Raw genomic sequence first — 22,704 nt, 5'->3', positions numbered from 1 at the left:
GGGGAACGAGACCCAATTTTATTTTATTTTTTAACTCAGAAAACAGAAACATTAAATATATCAGAGACATTTTCAAGGAAAAGCTGTATAAAATACGTCCCTGAGCTAATCTTCATTCTATAATTATTTGAAGTCCCCAAAAATAATTTACTTGAATGTGGTTATGACGGGAAATCATTTTTTTTAAACTTACTTATTTGAGAGAGAGATTGCAAACAGGGAAGTGGCAGAGAGAGAGGAAAAGAGAGAATCCCAAGCAGGCTCCATACAGAGCCCAATGTGAGGCTTGAACTCACGAACCACAAGATCATGACCTGAGTGGAAATCAAGATTCAGACGCTTAACCAACTGAGCCACCCAGGCGCCCCTGGAGACATCTGACTTCCTACCCACTACCTGTGCCCGGAGCTCATTTGAATAAGCTTCTGTTCCTCGAAGCCTCAAGAGGCTCGCCTCTAGGAGCCAGGAGCATGTCAAGAAAACCAGCAGGGGCGCCTGGGGGGCTCGTTGGTTGAGCATCCAACTTTGGTTCAGGTCACGATCTTACAGTTCGTGGGTTCAGGCCCCGCGTCGGGCTCTGTGCTGACAGCTTGGAGCCCAGAGCCTGCTTCAGATTCTGTGTCTCCCTCTCTCTTTGCCCCTCCGCCACTCGTGCTGTTTCTCTCTGTCTCTTTGTCTCAAAAAAAAAAAAAAATACATATTAAAAATAAATAAATACATAAATAAAATAATTTTTAAAAATTAAAAAGAAATTGATGTGCAAAAATAATTCATAACAATACCACTGCAAGTTGCGGTTTATTCCAATGTCCCAGCATTTAGGGCAAAGACGATCTGCAAACAACCTGACGGTCAGCCAGTGAGTTTGATGGGATAAAGGAAGAACTAAAAACTCGCTCACACGGGACCCCAATCCTGCCGGCTGTCTGAGCACGCACACAGTGCCACCCACGCCGGCCACGGGCTGAGAATCCCAGCGGAGCAGAGGTGTGGTGTGAAGAAACGACGTGATGTTACTTCTGTGACACCCGAGGTCCACGCTGCTCGGTGCGTGCCCTCCACCCCACGGGGACCTGTTAACAGGAAGCTGGCGAACAGGGCACGGAGCATGAACACCTGGGCAGCGCTCTCCTGGGCAGACACGAGGCCCGCGAGGCTCTCACGTGACCCCCACTCCTCCACGGGGCCCTTAAGGCCTCCACGGGTGGGGGGGTGCCATGTTTCCTCTGCCTCCCGCGTTTTCTCGGTGCAAACTGTCTTTGCCGGCAGCAGCTTAGAAGCCACAGAGACCTAGGCTTCTGACTGTATTATCATGCCTCACCCTGTGACAGACTGTCTGCCAAGCGGCTTCGGTGAAGTCCAGACACCCCATCTGCCCTCAGCGGACACACTCCCTAACGCGGCCTGGCTCTGAAGGCCACCTCCCTGTTGCCGCGGCAGGTGTCCCTCCTGCTGGCTGTGACTCCCCCACGTCACAGGGCTCCAGGAGAGAAGACAGAGAGAGCCTCGGCACTTTATAATATGTAATCTTATTTTCTGGTAAACTCTACCCCCAACGTGGGGCTCGAACTCACAACCCCAAGATCAAGAGTCACATGCTCAAAGAAGACATCCAGCTGGCCAACGGACACATGAAAAATTGCTCAACATCACTTATCATCAGGGAAATACAAATCAAAACCACAATGAGATACCACCTCACACCTGTCAGAATGGCTAACGTGAACAACTCAGGCAGCAACAGATGTTGGCGAGGATGCGGAGAAAGAGGATCTCTTTTGCACCGCTGGCGGGAATGCAAGCTGGTGCAGCCACTGTGGAAAACAGTGTGGAGGTTCCTCAAAAGACTAAAAATAGAACTACCCTACGACCCAGCAATTGCACTCCTAGGCATTTATCCACGGGATGCAGGTGTGCTGCTTTGAAGGGACACATGCACCCCCATGTTTATAGCAGCACTATTGACAACAGGCAAAGCATGGAAAGAGCCCAAATGTCCATCGATGGATGAATGGATAAAGAAGTGGTAAACATATACAATGGAGTATTACTCGACAATCAAAAAGAACGAAATCTGGCCATCTGCAACTACGTGGATGGAACTGGAGGGTATTATGCTAAGTAAAGTGAGTCAGAGAAAGACAAAAATCATAGGACTTCACTCATATGAGGACTTTAAGAGACAAAACAGGTGAACATAAGGGAAGGGAAACAAAAATAAGATAAAAACAGGGAGGGGGACAAAACAGAAGAGACTCATAAAGACGGAGAACAAACTGAGGGTTGCTGGAGGGGTTGTGGGAGGGGGGATGGGCTAACTGGGGGAGGGGCACTAAGGAATCTACTCCTAAAATCACGGTTGCACTAGATGCTGACTTGGATCTAAATTAAAAAAAAAAGAGTCATATGCTCTACAGACTGAGCCAGCCAGGTGCCCCCATGCAATCCTGTTTTAAATAATGCTGATTTAAAAAGAATTTGGAAAACAAGGGATGTGGTCCAGCAGCAAGGTGTTCAGGAAAACTTAGGAAACCGAGGCTCCACCTCACTGGGGTAAACGGAGGAAAGTTCTCCGAAGGTGCCTCTGCTGTCACCTGCCGTCTCTCTGACACAGAAGCGGCGCCTGCTTTCACGTCCGCAGGTGCAAGTGTCCCAGGACAGGTGCATTCCGTCAGCACTGACCGGGGCTGTCCAGCAACCCCTGGCCGCTGGTCACGTGAGGGTGGGGTTCGGTTCACTCGGCAGCCAGCTTCCAAATCACTCCCGTCAGTGGAGTCAAATTTGCAGATCAAGTACACGAATATTTTTATACTATTCTACTTCAAATTGGTAGAATTCAAAACACAGAAAACAGTACACGAAAACATTGGTTTTATTTAATATCATGTCCGTGACCCAGGGCCGGCTTGGAATCCACAGTCGGGAGAGTCACACGGCCTACGGCTCACCAGGACCCCCGTTCTCCCAGTCCACCCTGTCCTGACACAAGCCAACGGGCCCCACAGGGGAGGAGCGGGCGTCCGTTCACGTACAGGTTTTCAGAGCCCTTGTAAAATGAACTGCTCAAGCAGCTGCTTCTGGTGGAAACTCGGGACACCACTGGGTGGGTCAGGGTGGGCTCCTAAGTGCTGGTCTTCCTTTGCTTTGGTCTCAGCTTGTTCCAAACCCTCTCCAGGGCCACTTTTCCCATGAAGAAGGTGATGGCAAAATTACGCTTGTACCAGTCTCTGTGGAGAAACCAGACGAGCACATGTGATGCCCCCAGTAACTGAGGACCAGCACCCCAGCTTCTGAGGGGAGTTCCCGGCCAAAAGGCAAGTCCTCCCGACTATCCCCACCTTTCCTCACTGCCTCTTCCTTTTTCTGCCCTCATTAAAGCTAACCTGTCCCTAAAAGCCTTCCCTCCTTCCTCCTGGATTTTCATCAGGGCCCCCCAGGCTATCACAAGAGAATAAGGCTCAGCACGTGAACCCCCACCTTTGCCCATTCCGCTGCAATCCTCCTCTGGTTTTTGCTAAGAGACTCCAGAAAAGGAGACTGGGGCCTCAAGATGTCCGTGGCATTCCTGGGGAGCCACAATCGTTGAGTGTGGCAGGACTCCGTGGGGACCGTCCTGGTTTGGGGCCTTATTTGCGGGAGAAGCGCAAAGTACTCCATCGGGAGAAGTTAACCTGTCACAAGTGCCAACGTCATAAAGCTCCACATCCTCTTTTTCTAAACAATCTGAGCTTCTGTGTCTCTAAATAGAGAATTCCAGGGCTTCCTCTAAATATTGGGGTGGAGTTCACCAACAGCCACGGGCTCACTTGCCTGTGAGTTACTGTACAAAACTTGCAAATTCACCCCACTGCTGAATGGGCAAAGCTTGGGAAGTTTCCACAACAGAAGGCACACATTCCAGACTCTCAATGCTAAGCCTTTGGAAGCTGAAATGTCCATAAGTACCAATGCTTTTCAGCCAAATGAACTCGTGAGTGACCACGGAACTTCTATTCCAGACTGGACTCAAATGACTTACTGAGTCCAGGACAAAGGGAAGCAAAATGACCACGGGCTCAAAAGCGACAGCAAGAGGTAAGGATGCTCGTTTTCTGGAGCCTCTGTGTTGGCTGAAGGGACAATCTCCCTCCTCGTGAGAACGATCTTACGTTTCTATCCACTTAAGTGATGTTATAAATGGGAAGCAGTGCCCTAAACAAACAAGGCTTCCAGAAAGAGAAAACCGGTACCCCATCGAGACTGTAGTTCTTAGGTTACTAAGGAAAAGCCAGATTCCACTCCACCGACGCTCTGACAAAGCGCAGGGAAACTGAACTCTCCCTGTTTCCATGGGGAAGGCAGGGGCAGGGTGGCGTGGGCACGGAAGGGGGCACTGACGCTCCCCTGCCACCTGACCTGGGGTGGGGCTGGTCCTCTCTTCTCTGGTCCTCCTCTCCTCTCCAGCACACATGCTCGGGCCCACATCACAACTCACGCTGGCCTGACGTTATAACCTAGCTGGTTCAGAGTAACACGGGACCGCAGGAGTGCCAACGTGCTCGTGCCGCCAGACTCCTCTGTCTGAGGGTCGGTCTCTCGAGCCCGCCCAGCCTCACCCACCACCACCGTGCTTTAGATCTCACCTGCCCTGCCTGACCGACACTGCCACTGTCACCTTCTATTTTATTATTTTTATTTATTTTGAGGGTGGGGGGGAGGGGGCACAGAGAGAGGGAGAGAGAGGATCCCAAGCAGGCTCCGTGCTGTCGGCAAGGAGCCGGATGCGGGGCTCGAACTCACCAACGGTGGTATCATGAACTGAGCTGAAATCAAGGGTCAGATGTTTGACTGAGTCCCCCGCCAGGCTATCATTTTAAACGAGGTCTTCTATGAACCCCTCTCACCCCCGACTCATACACCCTTTACATATTTCCTGTGATCTGGTTGGTACTAAGTACGGAGGTCTGCCTAGACTCGGCTCCGTGTTCTGGTAAGAACGCCTCACAGGTGCTGCCCGATACCTCGTCCTGCATCGTGCAGAGGCAGCTGGCCCAGTGTGCGCAGCAAGAGAAGACACGGGGTGAGGGGCCGTCACCCCATCCCGCGCCCTGCAAAGCCCCGCCCGCCTTCCTGCCCGCTGGTTTCCGCAGCTGTGGGTCACCGCGGCCCACACCTATTATTTCCCTGGGAAAATGTGAATTCTCCGACTCCACCGCTCCTTCTGCATCAGCTGCCGACCTACAAAGAAAAATGCTCCTTCATGTGGTTCCCCTGAAACAGTCGATGCAGGAAAGGTGTGAATTCTCTGGGTTCTTTTACCGATCAATTTGCAGAACGAGTTGGCTGACTGGCAGTGTGCGGAGGGGACTGAGCTCCTCGGCCTTGCTATGACGGCAAAGGTCTTTGCAGATTCGGTGTACTTTTAATCCACCACGGTCATTTCCTTTGTGCGGCTGAAACGGCCTCACCCTTGGCCTCAGGGAGCCCCTCAAGTAGGCCCCCGTGCCGTTCTCAGGTGACCCCGCCAGTCTCTGGGCCTCCTCTTTGACACAAGGTGTGTTGCCTCGTCGCGTGCTGTTCCCACCGCAGACCTGCTTCTCTAAGGAGTCCAGGTTCCCCTTAGTGGAAAGTGCTGTTTAGAACTGTCGAGGGGCATCTGGGTGGCTCAGTCCGTTGAGCGTCCAACTTTTGATTTCCGCTCAGGTCTTGATCCCAGGGTGGTGGGATCAAGTCCTGCGTCGGGCTCCGTACTGGGGGTGGAGCCTGCTTAAGGTTCTCTCCCCCCATTGCCCCTCTCTCCTGCTCACACTCTCAAACAAACAAGTAAACAAATAAATTAAGTAATGTAAAATAAACTTCAAAAAAAGAACCTGCTGTCAGAGCACTAGGGGTGCAAACCGTTATGGGGTGGCCGTGCAAATAACTGTAAGCCGTCAATTTTATTTAAAAGTACGAAAACTAAGTTTACAGCAACGTCTACCTTTAGCATAAACATCAACGTCACTAAATTCAGGTAAGAAAATAATCCTACCCAATATGAATATGATATTCAAAATTTTAGAAAAAAAGTAAGCACTTACCTGTTATAACACATGTGTTTCTGAAAATTTTTACTTAAAAATTCCCTGTAAAAGTCAGCCATTTCTTCTGCATCTAATGTTGCTTTCTGACCTGAAAATTAATTTCAACTTAAACATTAAGACTTAAGAAGAAGAGACCCACAAACTACTATTGATCTAACAAAGGAGGTCAGCAAGATCAAAATGCAAACATCAACTGTATCTTTCTATCTATACACTAGCAATAAACAATCCAAAAATGAAATCAAGAAAAAATAATTTCCGGGGTGCCTGGCTGGCTCAGTCAGTAGAGCATGCAACCCTTTATCTAGGGGTTGTGAGTTGAAGCCCCATGTTGTGCATAGAGTTTACTTAATAAAAATATACATATATTAAAAAAAAAAGAATTCCATTTACAATATCACCAGAAACAATAAAAGACTTAGGAGTAAATCTGAAAGGAAGTGTTAAGACCTACACACTGCAAACTAGAAAACACATGAAGAAATAAAAGACCTGAACAAATGGAAAGACATTCCACGTTCATGGTTTTAAGGACTGCACACTGCTGAGACGGCAGCACGCCCAAGCTGACCTACAGATACAACACAATCCCCATCAAAATCCCAGCTGGCTTTTTGGCAGAAACTGAGGAGCAGATCCGAAAATGCAGAGAAACCCATCAGCCAACACAATCTTGAAAAAGAAAAGGGGTGCCCGGGTGGCTCAGCCAGGTAGGTGTCCAGCTTCGGCTCGGATCATGACCCCACGGCTCAATTTCTTCACAACTGAGGCAAGCACAGGTGTGCGTCTCCCAATACACAGCCCGCGACGCGCTTCGTCACGTCCCCTCAGATGCCTTGACGCTTCTAACAAGAAACGTGAGCCACCCGTAGAGGGGAAACGGACTCCTTTCCAACTTGAACGCATCCTGGCTCAACAGCGCGCCCTCCCACCCTGGCCCGGGGGAGGTACCGGCCTAACCAGTCCATCTGGGAGTCGGGGAGCACACGCTCAACCGGGTGACACACGGGGACTAACCCGGCCACCTCCATGGTCCTCCCTGTGTGGTGGGAGATGCCGACCGCGGCGCCGGCCCCCAGGGCTCCCCCATCCCCCCCAGGTTTGAAAAGGCCACACAGGACAGCAACCAGCGTGCCAAGGGAAATGCGGCCAGACAGCAGCCCACAGGCCAGTCTCAGGACACCCAGTGATGGCTCGGAGGTGAAGGCGCTCTGGCTTTGAAGCCCAAACAGGCGCTCGGACCTCTGCCCCCAGGGCTCTCGCACGCGTAGAGAGGCCCTCGTTCGGGCTCCTACCTCGGGTTCAGCACGCTTGCCCCTGGAAGACGCCGCCTCCGGGCAGAGGCCACGTTTCCCGGCCGCACAGCCGAGGTCGATGCTGCAACCCCAGCGGGGTTTGGGGGAGACGGGCTGGGAGGGTAACCCAAGGGCATGTTTCCACAGAAACAGGAGGGAAGGTGCTGACCTTTGACACATACGACACGGAAGCAAGCACTCAGATGGCATGGTCCAAGCGTGTGTCTGTCGGCGCACGGAGGACAAGGACACGTCCCTTCCACAACATAACCAAGGACCTGCCTGAGTCAACAGCAGTATTTTCCACATGTTCGTTCTCACTCCTCTGACCCAGCCTCCTGAAGCTCCTCAAATCCTCCATCTGGGGTCTCTTCCCTCATCTAGAAGATTCTCTCTCAAATCTCTCCTAGCTGTCCTCTCCTCAGACAGGCCTCTGTGAGGCCCTGTTAAGATGCCCGCTCCCCCTCAATTCCCGGTTGTTTTCTTCCAGGGGCCGACGACAGACCCCGAGACCTAGTATTCACAGGGCTACCTGTCTGTTGGCCCCACTCCCAGCCCACACTGGAACGTCCGCTCCCTGAGGGCAAGGCCACAGCTGTCTCATCCAGTATGAGGTCCCAGTGCCTAGCGTGGCACACAGAAGGAGTTCGACAGCTACCTCGCATCAACACGTGGCCAGATGCTAAGTGGGACAAGAAAGAGAACAGCCAGCCGCCCGAGGAGGGGAGGGTAGCCGAAGGCTCCCAGAGAAGGCGACGTGTAGGCTGGGTCTTAAAGGATGAGTAGGAGCCCACAAGGCAGAGAAGGGAGAGAATGGGTCAGAAGCCGGGGACCGGCACAGAGGGAAACAAAGGGTCTGGAGAGGCACAGATGTGGCCGAACAGAGTGAGCCAGGAGGAGGGTGGGCAGGGCTCGAGTGTGGTGAGGGGACCAGGGAGGAGCCCCCGGCTTCAGGCAGGAGGAGCACCCAGGCCGGCCCAAGAGCATTAGTGTCCTCTGAACGATGGGTCTTGGAGGGACAGCACGTGTGCACGCTCGAGTCAGCATCCCAGCACATCTGTCTGCACCCCCACGTGAGGACCCGACGAGGCGCCCCAGCGGCAGCGGTTAGCGGCCCCGCGGAGCTCTGTCCCTCGCTGGCTGCCGGCCCAGGACTGTGGGTTCTCTCATCTAGAACGTGGATCAGAACGGCACGCATCGTGAGGCTGCTCTGAGACAGAATGGGTGGCAGCCGGTGTGACGGGTGACACGGGGCCTGGCACGGAGCGCACCCTTGTCACCACCGCTGGCGGGACAGCAGGAGCCCCGGGCTCTAAGGACAGGCAGGTGCCAGCTTCAGCTGCTGGTCTGGTTTGGTGTCTTGTGCAAACCCCCCACAGCCAGAGCTCAGCATAAAGCAGAAGCCACATAAATGTCTGCTGAGTAACTCGGCTTCCACGTCTATCGACACCGCAGCGGGCTACTGCGCCCAGATGAAACTAAGCAAAGAAAGGTGGGTAGGGTAACCTAGTTCGTTACACATTTGCTAAAAACCACGTGGGGGTTTATGACTGCAAGTAAATCTATCTCCATGGCGTGCCTTCTTCCCACTGCGTGAACACTTTAGCAACAAAAGAAATTAGAGGCAAGAATCTTCCCACCATACTGCTGCCCTACAAATGAGACTCAATTTGGGGACAAGCAGAGCTGAAATCAGGGTATTCCGCTTTTGCACTGGAAATTCAATAATTTTTCTACACTGCTGCAGAATATTCCAGTGAACATCCACTGAGTGGGCCACCTTAGCCTTACCCGGTGCGCGATTACTAGAATTATATACTCCCCCCTTTTTTAAAGATAATGCTGCAAGGAACCTACAGCTACCTTTTCTGTTTTCCTCTAGAATGCATTCTTAGATATCCTGTGGTCAAAACTTCCCTGCTTCTTGGCAGGGGTGCTGCCTACAGGGGCATCCTCTGGAAAGACGGCTGGAAATTTCCCCTGCCGTGGACCACCTACGAGCACTGTATTGGACTATTAACTCTAACTCCACCAGCACGGAGTGTAACCACTGAAGGCACCCCCTGAATTCAGCAAGCACAAAATGATGCCCAGTTGCTGTTCTGATACACATCGTAATCTGCAGTCACATTACTCACCTACAGGTATTGTGTTGTTTCTACAACCCTGTTAACGCTCTTCACAAAGACTGCCCCTGTCGCCTCTGTTCTATCATCTGCTGTTTATGCTTAACCTGTTTCCTGGATGCTGACCCTTTGTTCCAGCCCTCTGCTTTACCAGACACCGCCTGCAACTGAGCACACAACTCTTGATCTTGGGGTTGTGAGTTCGAGCCCCACGTTGACTGAGGGTACAGACTGCCTAAAAATAAAATCTTAACAAAGAAAGAAGTCCTCGCTTATATAGAAGGCAGTTTTCACGTTCTCCTGTCCTTCTACCTTTACTGTCGAGCTTAAAGAACCACGATTCCTCTAGACAACGGAGACTCAGTTGTGTTCTATCAGACCTTCTACAACTGGCAGCTACGTATTTAACTCTTAATCCACAAATAATTGATTTTTAAAAAATGTTTATTTATTTATCTTGAGAGCAGGGGGAGAGGCAGAGAGACAGGGAGAGAGACAGACTCCCAACCTGTCAGCACAGGGCCACTATGAGGTCCCAGTATGTGGGACTCAAACCACAAACCATGAGATCATGACCTGAGCCGAAATCAAGAGTCAGACACTTTAACCAACTGAGTCACCCAGGTGTTTTTTTAAATTAATTGATTTTTAATAATTAGCTTTTTGATCCATTTGGAATATATTTGTATTATAGGGGTCATGAATCTAAATTTACTCTCGAGTCAAAAATAGTTTCTTCATTAACGTTTTTATTTTATTTTATTTTTTACATTTTATTTATTTTTGATAGATAGAGAGAGACAGAGCTTGAGCAGAGGAGGGGCAGAGAGAGAGGGAGACACAGAATCAGAAGCTGGCTCCAGGCTCTGAGCTGTCAGCACAGAGCCTGATGTGGGGCTCAAACTCACAGACTGCGAAATCATGACCTGAGCCGAAGTCGGACGCTTAACCGACTGAGCCACCCAGGTGCCCCATCTCCATTAACATTTATTAAACAAACTCCTCCTCCCTCGGTCCTGCGGGACCCCTATAATCACGTGTTCAGCACGCATTCTGGCTCACTGAGGTGACATGACTGTTACTGCCCCCCCCCACCCCGTTTCCATCACTGCAGCCTGGAAACTGTTTAACTAGCTGACACAGTGGGAACCTCCCTTCATGTGTCCTGTCCTCAATACATTCCTTCCTGTTTTATTACCAAATTCATTTAAAAGTCTGATTTAAGGCCAACCTTTCAGTTCTTAGAAACACCAGCAAGAGAAACTCTGATATTAATAACAGGACTCAAAACAACCTTTCCCGTGTTAAGAGAGTGGTTATCTCCAAAGCATGTCCACAGCCTCCCTGACCCTGCCTGATCCTGGTGAGACTCACGAGGCTGGTGCCCCTCCCTTAGGGCTGCAGCATCTGTGACCACAGCCCAGGGCCCGCTCACTCGTCAGCAGGGCCGGGACAGCACAGGGTGAGCTGAGAGCCACTGTGGCACGGTGACATCAGATGGGCCCGGGAACCCTAGTCACTAAGCCAGAACCCAGGCCCTCCACTTACTGTGTAATTTTGGCTCAATACCTTGCCCTCAGGTTCCTCATCTCTAAGGTGGTAAAAGCAGCGGGACCCGTTTCTCTGGGTCATTGTGGGAAACAAAACAGATACAGGCAAAGGACTTGGCGCATACAGTCAGCATCTGAAATTGTGCGCAATTATGCTATGCTTATTGTTAGGACTCTGCACCCTTTCCTGCTGGCTCCGGCCCTCCACGATGGCACCTTGACGGGACCCTGCAGCCGTCGGAAAACAGCAGAGCCCATCATCCGGCATCCACCCTCCCAGCTCTTTCTCCCAAATGGAGTCAAGCGGGGGCTAAGGGAGGGGCAGCGCTTTAGCCCAAGGACAGACGTGGCTTTTGGGGTCAACGGTTCCAGATTTTCCATCAGAATGTTTTGACAGCAGACATCTGTCTAACAAACACTATGACGAGTTATTTGGACCTCACATCAACAGCAAGAGAAAATGATTAAAGGTCATTTTGGGCACCAGACCTTCTATCCAAAACAGGAAAGGCAGCACAGCAGGCAGAGGGACCTGAGTGCATCCAGCATCCCTGGCATGCCACACAGCATGGGGGACAAGATGTAAAAGAGGGGACAGGCGGGGGCCGGGGAGGCCTTCAGTCCAGACAGCGCAGCTGTCATTCCATAGTCACACGAGTCTAAAAACCTAAGCCGGCCACAAACGTCAATTGTGCATCTGGGGCAGGACAATCTGACTACACTGCAAAGGATAAGTCTGAGGCAGGAGCTGACAAACGACAGCCTGCGGGCCAGCCGCCCCTGCTTCTGTAAATAAAGTTTTATTGGAACACATTCATGCCCATTAATCTATGTGTTTTTCTTTTTTTTCTTTTCTTTTCTTTTCTCTTTTTTTTTCTTTCTCTCTCTCTCTTCCTTCCTCTCCTTAAAAGAGCAAGGCCCAAGAGCAGAGAGAGAGGGAGAGAGAGAATCTCAAGCAGGCTCCACACACAACGTGGAGCCCAACTAACCCACTGAGCCACCCAGGTGCCCAGTCTACGTATTTTCTAGGTCTGCTTTCACACTTCAACAGCAGAACTGAACAGCTGAGACAGAGACCCCATTTGGCCCAGAAGGACTAGTCTACCTACTATCTAGCCTTGACAGAAAGCTTGCCCATCCCTGATTTAAAAATTGGAGGCCAAAGAACCAATAAGAAAGTTACTACAATAGGCACAGAAGTAACAAGGGCCTGGGGACAGGGAGTGGCAAAAGCACTGAAAAACGTTTAAGAGGTGACTGCAGACAGATGGGAAGGGGAGGGGCTTTGGGAGGCTGGTGGGCGTGACCTGAGGTCAGGAATCTGGCAAGTCCAGCTAGTACAGGAGAAAGGGTGCAGAAGCCAGGGGACTATGGGACAGAAGTCCAAAGGTCAGAGGGAAGTCATTGATCTCGGAAAGACCTAAAAGTGTTAGAGGGATGACCTCACCCAAAGAGAGGAAAGAGACCAGGAGGGAGGCACACATGTGTCCCATGTACGAGTATGAGGACCCCCTCAGAGCACCTGTCCCAAAGGAGATCACGACTTGCCCCAGAGCTTTCTCCCCTTCATCCGAAATCCTTTCTTTTTATCTTCTCATGCAGTTAAACAAACACCATGTTAAGAGGAAAAGGACAAATGAACTAACCTGATCCAGTTCTCAGTTCCAGGCCTTTAGCTTTTAGTCTTGAGCGAATAAATTCTTCTTTTTCCTAAAAGAAGACCACTATCAGAACGCTCTTTCTTCGTCTTTCCATCTTTCCTTGGGTGGGACACAGCCCAGAGTGGTCTGGGGGAGTCTGCACGGGCCCACCTCCAAACCTGGGCTAAGCCATCTGAATTTTCCTTGGGTGGGACACACCCCAGAGTGGTCTGGGGAGTCTGCATGGGCCCATCTCCAAACCTGGGCTAAGCCATCTGAATTTTCCTTGGGTGGGACACAGCCTAACATGGTCTGGGGGAACCTGCATGGGCCCATCTCCAAACCTGGGCTAAGCCATCTGAATTTTCCTTGGGTGGGACACACCCCAGAGTGGTCTGGGGAGTCTGCATGGGCCCATCTCCAAACCTGGGCTAAGCCATCTGAATTTTCCTTGGGTGGGACACAGCCTAACATGGTCTGGGGGAATCTGCACGGGCCCACCTCCAAACCTGGACTAAGCCATCTGAATTTTCCTTGGGTGGGACACAGCCTAACATGGTCTGGGGGAATCTGCACGGGCCCACCTCCAAACCTGGACTAAGCCATCTGAATTTTCCTTGGGTGGGACACAGCCTAACATGGTCTGGGGGAATCTGCATGGGCCCATCTCCAAACCTGGGCTAAGCCATCTGAATTTTCCTTGGGTGGGACACAGTCCAGAGTGGTCTGGGGAGTCTGCATGGGCCCATCTCCAAACCTGGACTAAGCCATCTGAATTTTCCTTAGGTGGGACACGGCCCAACGTGTCTGGGGGAGTCTGCTTGGGCCCATCTCCAAACCTGGGTGAAGCCATCTGAATTTGGTTAAAAGTCCCATGCTTGAAGTAGGGATTGCAAAAGAAGATGTTTCATGAACTGTTTATAAATCCACAGAATAAGGACAGTCCATGTGACACAGCCTACCCAAATGGATAGACATATAAAGCTTTTCTTCTGGATTCGAGAATTTTTACTTCTTTCTCATATAGTTTATTTATGAATATGCTGTTAAGAATTCCGAATTCTCAGAATGAAATCACATCACAAAAACCCGTATTTCATAAACATAAACACACACATTCTAGTTCTGGCTCTGCTACTCCTTTTAAGGTAAAACTACTTGGAAGTCTTGAGATCTATGATTTTATGAATGATCAGTGTTTATGTACAGTTACATATAGATTAAAAACTATATGCAGGGGGCACCTGGGTGGCACAGTCAGCTGAGTGTCTGACTTCGGCTCAGGTCGTGATCTCACAGTTTGTGAGTTCAAGCCCTGAATAGGGCTTCTGTGCCCCTTCGGATCTTCTGTGCCCACCTGTCTCTGCACCTCCCCCACTGGTTTTCGGTCTGTCTGTCTCTCTCAAAATAAATAAACTTAAAAAAAAATAAAAAAGTATATGCATACGTTAATTTACATACAGGCATACATATGAGAGAGAGAAGGGAGGGAGATGGAGGGAGGCTGAGGGAGAGAGGAGGGAGGGAGGGACCAAGTCAGGATAGAGTAGAAGAAAGGCCAATAGTAAGGATTTAGCACCCCCAAGTGGCCATTTGTGGTACCTCTTTCTCATTCAGACCTTAGATCAAAGCTTACCCGACAAAATGTCAAATTCTGGTTTGCCCAAAACTGTTGGTTCCATTCTTGTGTTTCTTGTCTTAATTTTCGTAGCTTTTGTTCCAATGGTGATTCATTTTCGGGGACGTAAAAATGAACAGGTCGAAGGTTTGAATGTTTGTCTGGGGGTCCTATCCAATCATGGCAAGATTTTCTTGGAGGGCAGAATCCTGAGACCTTTAACAAAATGCACAGGGTGAATATAAACTAAGCAAATCTCCAGTACTGTAAAATGCATAGTATAAATTTATTAAAGCCCCTCATTAGCATTCTCTTTTTAAGACCACGTGCCAGAGAATACCCAAATTAAAAGAACTACAATAAATATTATTAACGTGAATACTATAGGGAACATGTTCAACAATGGCACTGGAATAATGCAACTCCTAATGCAAAACCAGGATTTAAGCCTGCACTTTGTACTGTATACAAAACTAACTCAAAATGGATCAAAAGCCTAAATATAAAATCTGAAACTATAAAACGTGTAAAACAGCAAAATCTGCACAACCTGAGACCAGGCGAAGATTATTTAGATACAACACCAAAAGCACAATCCATGAAACAAAAAAGATAAGCCACAGACTGGGAGAAAATATATGCAAATCTGAAAAAGGACTTGTTCCCAGAATATATAAAAATCTCTCAAAACTCAATAATAAGAAAACAGACGACCCAATTTAAAAATGGGCAAAGTGGGGGCGTCTGGGTGGTTTAGTCGGTTAAGCGTCCGACTTTGGCTCAGGTCATGATCTCACGGTTCATGAGTTTGAGCCCCTCTGTTGGGCTCTGTGCTGACAGCCTGCTTCAGATTCTGTGTCTCCCCGTCTCTCTGCCTCTCCCATGCTCATGCTCTGTCTCTGTCTCTCAGTAATAAATAAAAGTTAAAAAAAAATGATTAAAAATGGGCAAAGTGGCCAAATAAAGCTTTCTCCGAAGAAATATGGATAAAAGCATGCTCAACATCATAAGTCACTGGGAAACGCAAATCAAACCCACAGTGAGATACCACCTCACACCTTTTTATACGCCTAAAATAACCCACAAAGACATCTGACAATAACAAGTGTTGTCAAAGATGTAAAACAAGTGAGCTTTTATATGTTGCTGGTGGAAACACACAATGGTGCAGCCGCTTTGGAAAAAAGGCTGGCAGTCCATTACACAATTAAACATACACCTAACGCACCATCTGGCACCCACTCCTAGGTATTTATCCAAGATGAATAAATACATATGCTCACACAAAAACCTGTATGTGGCTGGTAAAAGTGGTTTTATTTAAAACTGCCAAAATCGGGAAGCAGCCTACGCGTCGTCCTCCCACTGGTAAATGGCAAAACCAAGTGTGGCACACACAACGATGCTCGTCAACGACAGAGCGCGACACTCTCGACAACAGGCAGCACAGATGGATCTCAGGTACATCCTGCTGACTGAAAGAGCCACACCAACAGGCTGCCTGCCGCAGGATTCTATTCACAGGCCATCGCTTGCAGGATAGAACAGGCATGGGGGGAGGGGGGGAGGAAGCGCTGACTACCCAGGAATTTCTACACCGAGATACAGAAAATGTTCTATATCTTGAGTTGTGGTGCTGTCCACACATTTGTCAGGAGTGAACTTCACTGTATGTCAACTGGACTTCAATAAACGTGACATTAAAATGAAAGGATCAGTTGGGTAATCGAAAGACTAGCTTTCCGTTTGTCTGCTTTAAGACCGATGCAGATCCATTGTCTGGGTGGCTCAAGTCAGTTAAGTGTCCGACTCTTGGTTTCAGCTCAGGTCGTGAGGTCACGGTTCATGGGTTTGAGCCCCACATCCAGCTCTGCACTGCCAGCACAGAGCCTGCTTGGGATTCTCTCTTTCTCTGCCCACCCCACCCTCCCCGCCCCCGCTCACGTGGTCTCTATCGCTCTCAAAATAAATAAATAAACTCAAAAAAAAAAAAAAAAAGATCAATGTAACCTAAACTCATGGGGGAAAAGTACCATTCAATTTAGAAATCTCTTATACATTATTTATTTTTTTTAATTTAATTTTTTTTTAATTTTTTTTTAACGTTTATTTATTTTTGAGACAGAGAGAGAGCATGAACGGGGGAGGGTCAGAGAGAGAGGGAGACACAGAATCAGAAGCAGGCTCCAGGCTCCGAGCTGTCAGCACAGAGCCTGACGCGGGGCTCGAACTCACGGACCGCGAGATCATGACCTGAGCCGAAGTCGGCTGCCCAACCGACTGAGCCACCCAGGCGCCCCTCTTATACATTATTTAAAACAAACAAATAAGCTCTATTGAACATGACTTCCACCTCTAGCTACAACAGAGTGCCTCCCATGTGCCCTCCCCGCACCAACAACTAGAAAACTCCCAGCCACAGGAAGGAGTGAAACCACTGAGACTCACAGCATGGACGAGTCTTAGAAAAATACAGAGGGAAAGAGCCAGGCATGAGAGAGGATGTACCGTGGGAGCCCTCGGTGCCGCATCCTCGAAGTCAGTGGTGACTGCAAACATTCACACGTTTGTCCAAACTCATCAAATGTACACTTTAAGTGGGGTATTCATTTTACTGCATACAAATTAAAAAGCCAATTAAAAGAGTGGTTAAAGCTTACAAAGACCAAAGGAACTACCACACTGCACATAATTAACATTTCTTTTCCCTTTGGAAGGTACTTCATTCAGGATATTTCAGTTCTTCGGCATCACGGTTACAAGATGCGACTTCCAAAGAACTAAAAACAGAGAGGCAGGGTTTGCAAGTTTTAACATGAAACAGCTTTGTCTACTTGGCTACTCACTGATCGTTTCATTTGAAGCAGAAATAACAGCTAGCTTACAAATACGACGTGGCCAGTGTTTGGCGGCAGGTCAGGCCCCATGAGCAGCAGCGTGGGGCAGGGGGAGGGGCCGGAGCAAGAAGGCGGACGTCTGCTCAGCTGGGGACACTGCCCCCAGGCACCCTCCCCAGTGTGGGCTGACATCCCTTTAGGCCCCTAGACTCAACCTTGAAAACACAGCTTGCTAGTTTTTGCTTCGATGCGCCCCGCGAATCACCACCAACACACCAAATATCTCAAGAACCCGACGCTGCCAAAGAAGGTTGCTACGAGCAAAACCACCACCGGTGTGCCCATTTGCTCTTTTTCTTGGATGCTAGGACCTTCCTACATTTTCTAAATTCCCAAGCATTCTACAAACAGGATGAACTTAAAGCACGGCAAGGAGCAGCAGGCTGGGTCTGGAAGGGTCGTTCCCAAGTTTGCTGCAGAGAGCGTCTCAGGTTACAAGAGCTCTGAAATCCTCCTGTGAATTTGGAAGGCCAAGTTCTACTGTAAAATACGCAGGCACAGCTATCCATGCAAAAAGCCCTTTCCTTGACCTGTGTTCTCCACAGGCGGTTTTGGAGTTACGTTATAGCTCCTCCTTCAGGACAACACTGGCACCTGTAACAGTTTATTAAAAATCTGGTGTGTTCACCTCAGCTTCAGAATGCTTACCATTTAGAAAACCATCTTGAGTCTAGAATAAGTGAATGAGCAGGACAGGTTGGAAAGTATATTGTGATTTCCTCAGACTTTCAAACTGTTTCTAGAAAAGAATCTTTAGGGGCGCCTGGATGGCTCAGTCTGTTGAGCGTCCAACTTTGGCTCAGGTCATGATCTCGCGGTCATGATCTTTGGTCATGATCTCGCGGTTGGTGGGTTTGAGCCTCGCGTCCGGCTCTGTGCTGACACTTAGCACGGAGTCTGCTTGGGACTCTCTCGCTCTTCCTTTCTCTCTGCCCCTCCCCCACAAAACAAATAAACTTTAACAAATAAATTCAAACTGTTAAAGACTTGACAGATTAGGTAAAAGAAGTTATAACATTTGAGTGAAAAAATAAAACCATGGACAGGAAGTGCACCATCACCGAAAAGGAGTTGTAATGAGTTAAAGCTGTGGTGGTGGGGTCCTTGGGTGGCTCAGTGGGTTCAGGCCCCGCGTTGGGCTCTGCGTGGACAGTGCAGAGCCTGCTTCCAATCTTTCTCCCTTTCTCTCTGCCCCTCCCCCGCTCATGCTTTCTCTTTCTCTTTCAAAAGTAAAAAAACAAAAAACATGGTGACAATTACTATCACAACATGGAGTGCTTCCTCAAGTTCAAGCAACATTTCGGAGGCTCCAGAGGAGTGGGGGGAGGGACCCCCAGGCCTGCTGTGGCGGGGGGGGGGGGGGGGGGGTGCGAGCACACTGTGGGGGCAAGGAGGACAGGAGCCTTTCTCTGCTGTCACCGGGGGAGGGAGCAAGGCGGAGGCACAGGGAGAAGCATGCAGTGGTGAGGGATCGATGAGCCACCCCGGGCAGCACACAGTCCCTGATTAATACGGCTGAGGGAGGTATACAACCGCAAGGGTGTGCAGCGCACTTTACAAACAGTAATGAAACATGACACACAGCCTTCCTGATAAACTCCACGCAGCCAACCGATTCTTACAAACTGCTTTCATTGCTTTGACGACGGCTTTAGAGAAAAATAATTCACGTGCTGTGAAATTAACCCCACTGAAGCGTACAATTCCGTGTTTTCAGCATGTTCCCAGAGGTGTGCAACCATTACCAATTCCAGGACACTGTCACCACCCCAAAGAGAAAGCTGTCCTCATGAGCAGTCACTCTGCATTGTCCCCCAGCCCCTGGCCACCCCATCCTTGTCCTCGTGAGCAGTCACTCCGCATTGTCCCCCAGTCCCCACTACCACTGCTCTATTTCTGCCTCTGTGGATCTGCTTGCTGTGGACATTTTGTGTAAACGGAAGATCACAGTATGTACTCTTTTGTGACTGACATTCACATAACATGTTTCCAAAGTTCATCCACATGGTAGCATGTGTCAGAACTTCATTCCTTGTTACGGCTGAAGGCTGAACCAAAAGGTATTTCGGTATTTCCCAGCGTGGCCATAACACATTTTGTATCTGTTCGTCAGCTGAATGCATCTGGATTGTTTCCACTTTTTGGCTGCTATGAATTGTGTTGCTGTGAACACTCGTGTACAGATTTTTGTGTGGACATCTGTTTTCAATTCTCTCGGGGGTACACACAGGAGCAGGATGGCAGGGTCACATGGTAACTCTATGTTTAACCTTCGGAGAAGCCACCACGCGGCTTCCCACGGCAGCTACACCAGGAGACACTCCCTCCGGCAGGGCGCAGGGTTCCAGTTTCCCAGCATCCTGCTGAGCATTTGTCACCGCGCATCTTGTCCTCATTGTAGCCACTCTAGTGGGCACCAAGTGCTGTTTCACTGTGGCTCCTTCTCAGATTTCTGCCACAACCTTGTATCACTAGCCAGCCCGCGGCTGCAAGTGACTCGTTAGTGTCCTTCAGACACAAAGGCTACTTGGTAGGGAGGACAGGATAAAAGTGAAACAAGCCCTATTTGTCAATGACAGGAGTAATTTCTTTGTTTTTGAATACTAGAAGAATGTTTCCTCAACTTGGGGCTATTCACGATGTAATGGCAACAGACGAGATATACTTGTTAATTTAACTTCTATTACTAACATCTTCTCCTTTGCCTCCCTAAGTCAAGACAATCAACAAAACAATAACTCAAGCCCTGATTTAGCATATTTGCCAATTTCCATGGTGCAAATCCTTCCACTGTGGACAATTTCAAGCAGTATACCTTTGTGTGGTTTTTCTACCACGTAGGTACAATAGTCGTAAATAACCTCAAAAGCAGAGATGATTGTAAACAATAATAAAATAAACACATGTGAAAGTCTAAATATGCATTATCTTTAATATAATTTATTTTAGTATATAATATTTAGTAATAGCTGTTTATTAGCAAACTTCCTGAAAATGTAGCGGGGCATCTGGGTGCCTCGATCGGTTAAGTGTCCGACTCTTGATTTGGGCTCAGGTCATGATCTCACAGGTTCGTGAGATCAAGCCCAGCATCGAGCCTGCTTGGGATTCTCTCTGGACTTCCCCTGCACATGGTGGCGGGGGGGGGGGGGGGGGGGGCGCGGCACACGCTCTCTCTCAAAAATAAATAAAAACTTAACAACGTAGGAAGCAGCTCTCTTCACTGCAGGATGTCAGTGCTAGCTGGGACACACCAGGCCACACTCCTCACTGCAGACCCCATCACGAATGCACTGACCCAGTCACCTCAATTCCCTACTGCTTTTCAAAAGGGTTCATGACATGTTCCACACCACTTTAACCAAGTTATTACAGATGTTCTCTGGAAATGGTGGTCAAAACGTAGCTTAAGTATTTATAGTTTTGAGCCGTAGGTGAGGCCAAGCTTCCCCCCCCCCCCCGCCCCACCCTGGGGTCTGCAGCTGGACCTGGGGGGTAAATCCACGGGAGACACATCCACAGAGGAAAGCCCCAGGGGTCATGCAGGCGTGGGACCCACAGGGAAATGAGGACCCAAGCAGCAGCCCAGTGCTGATACACGAGGCTGCATTAGAACAATCAGCTGTGGAAAGGAACAGAAATATATGGAGACCAGAGGAGGGCAGGAACTACTTTAATCAAGGTTTGTTCCTGTAGATTTCCTTCATTCCTGGTGGTGAGAATGCTTCTTTCCTCCTGGGGGTGGGGGTGGCGCCTCTCCAGAAGTTTCCTCTGGGCCTCTCTCGGAAGGCAAGGAGGGAAGACCACCCTGTCGGCATGTTTCCCGAGGGCCTCACACCAGAGCGGCCCAAGAGGGGCCCACGCCGTCACCCTTCGGCACTCTGTAGGGAGCAGCAGCTTCAATGGTTTAAGCACCCAAGGTGGTTTCGCTTTTCTATCAGTATGTATGAGAAAACAGATGAAACCAAATAGAACTTCCAAAGCTATCAACATGATGAAAAGGTTTCCTATAACGTCTTCTAGAAGCAAACGTAAGTGTGTGTATGAGAAAAATATAAGAACGTTTTTAAAGAAAACATTTCTGAGACTCCCTGCAAGCAGCGTTTGCCACAAGAGCTCTGTCCCGTCCGCCTCATTTTCCAAGCGTGTCTGTTGGCAGGCCCTGCTGCTTCCTCCTGTACTTGACCGTTTTTATCACCTTCAGACTTCTGGAGGAGGAAGCTGCTGGAATGCAAACTTTCCACCTGTTTCAAGGTAACTTACTTGTGATCACTGCCAATACTTTTACTTATGGCCCTTTTTCTCACAGCAGCAAAGGCGAGGGCCCACAGTGGTCAGAATTAAAAAGAGTCACACCCTGTCCTTTGAGAAGCCTTCTTTGTGGCTGAAGGAATAAGCTTCGCAGAATTCTGGCCACTGGACCCTGGCACCCCCATGCCAGGACCTGAAGGACTCGGCTCGGGCAGCTGCAGCAACCTCCCCCCACCACACACACACACACACACACACACACACACACACACACACACGCACACACACACGCCTCCGCCATGGTGAGGTCTCTGGCCCCATGACAACTCCTGATGGGCTGGTCTGAGCAGCGCCACCGCCTCCAGGCTGCCCCCTCCCGGCCTACTCTGTCCCCATACCCACCCCTGCTGCGAAGCAATGTCTCCCACACCCCTGACCTAACTGTGCCGCCCCTTCCCGTAAAATGTAAAATCTTCCTCGGTGATTATCATTACCCTCAGGAGAGAACCTAACCCCTTCCTGTGGTCTGGCAGCCCGGGCCTGCTGGGGCCCCAATCTCTCCTTTTCCTCCACCCACAGGAGGCTCCTTTAATGCCACGCCAGCTGGCTTCTGTCCTTCCTCCGCCTGCGTGTTTTCTCCTCCGTGCTCCCTCCTCATGTTCACGGCCCCGGGTTCAAGGGCACCTCTCCGCGGGCTCCCTCCTCATCTTCACAGACAAGGGCACCTCTCCGCGGGCTCCCTCCTCATCTTCACAGACAAGGGCACCTCTCCGCGGGCTCCCGAGGCTCCTCACAGCACTGGCACGTCTGCTTCTCCCAGGAGCCTTTGAGCCCCAGGCGGCAGGACTGCGCTTGTTGGAGGAATGTTCTTCCCAGTGTTAAAAATTTTTTTTTAACGTTTATTTATTTTTGAGACAGAGAGACACAGAGCATGAACAGAGGAGGGGCAGAGAGAGAGGGAGACACAGAATCTGAAACAGGCTGCAGGTTCCGAGCGGTCAGCACAGAGCCCGACGTGGGGCTCGAACTCACGGACCGTGAGATCATGACCTGAGCCGAGGTCGGACGCTTGACCGACCGAGCCACCCAGGCGCCCCTGTTCTTCCCAGTCTTAATCTTTCCTGTTGACTCTCTGCTTATGCAAGAAATGCACTTCAACGTCAAAAAGCCCTTGAACTTTCTGCTGGAAGGACACCTGACAAGCTAGTTATGGCAATTATTGATGAGCTGGTGCCAGAACTTTCAGAAGTTGTGAGCGAGCCAAA

General features: G+C 49.6%; 1 protein-coding gene across 3 annotated transcripts in view; it reads right to left on the bottom strand.

Moving 5' to 3' along the window:
- Window positions 1–22,704, bottom strand: part of LOC109257769 (cytochrome c oxidase assembly factor 8) — a 37,330-nt gene that overhangs the window by 5,351 nt on the left and 9,275 nt on the right. The window contains exons 2-5 of one of the 3 annotated variants that reach the window (XM_019434120.2): window positions 14,310–14,507; window positions 12,680–12,743; window positions 6,060–6,150; window positions 2,855–3,227 (exon numbers count right to left, since the gene is read on the bottom strand). In XM_019434120.2, the coding sequence (XP_019289665.2) occupies window positions 3,122–3,227; window positions 6,060–6,150; window positions 12,680–12,743; window positions 14,310–14,507 (459 nt within the window). In that variant the 3' untranslated portion in view covers window positions 2,855–3,121. Of the gene's footprint in view, window positions 1–2,854; window positions 3,228–4,690; window positions 5,218–6,059; window positions 6,151–12,679; window positions 12,744–14,309; window positions 14,508–22,704 lie in introns of those variants that run through there. The other 2 variants (XM_053889883.1, XM_053889885.1) reach the window with 2 other exon arrangements.

This window comes from Panthera pardus, unplaced genomic scaffold, assembly GCF_024362965.1.
Source record: "Panthera pardus isolate Hobbes unplaced genomic scaffold, ASM2436296v1 HiC_scaffold_24, whole genome shotgun sequence".
NCBI classification, from domain to species: Eukaryota; Metazoa; Chordata; class Mammalia; order Carnivora; family Felidae; genus Panthera; species Panthera pardus.
The sequence above is the reverse complement of the archived record's forward strand: the minus strand, read 5'-3'. Positions and strand labels throughout refer to the sequence as shown.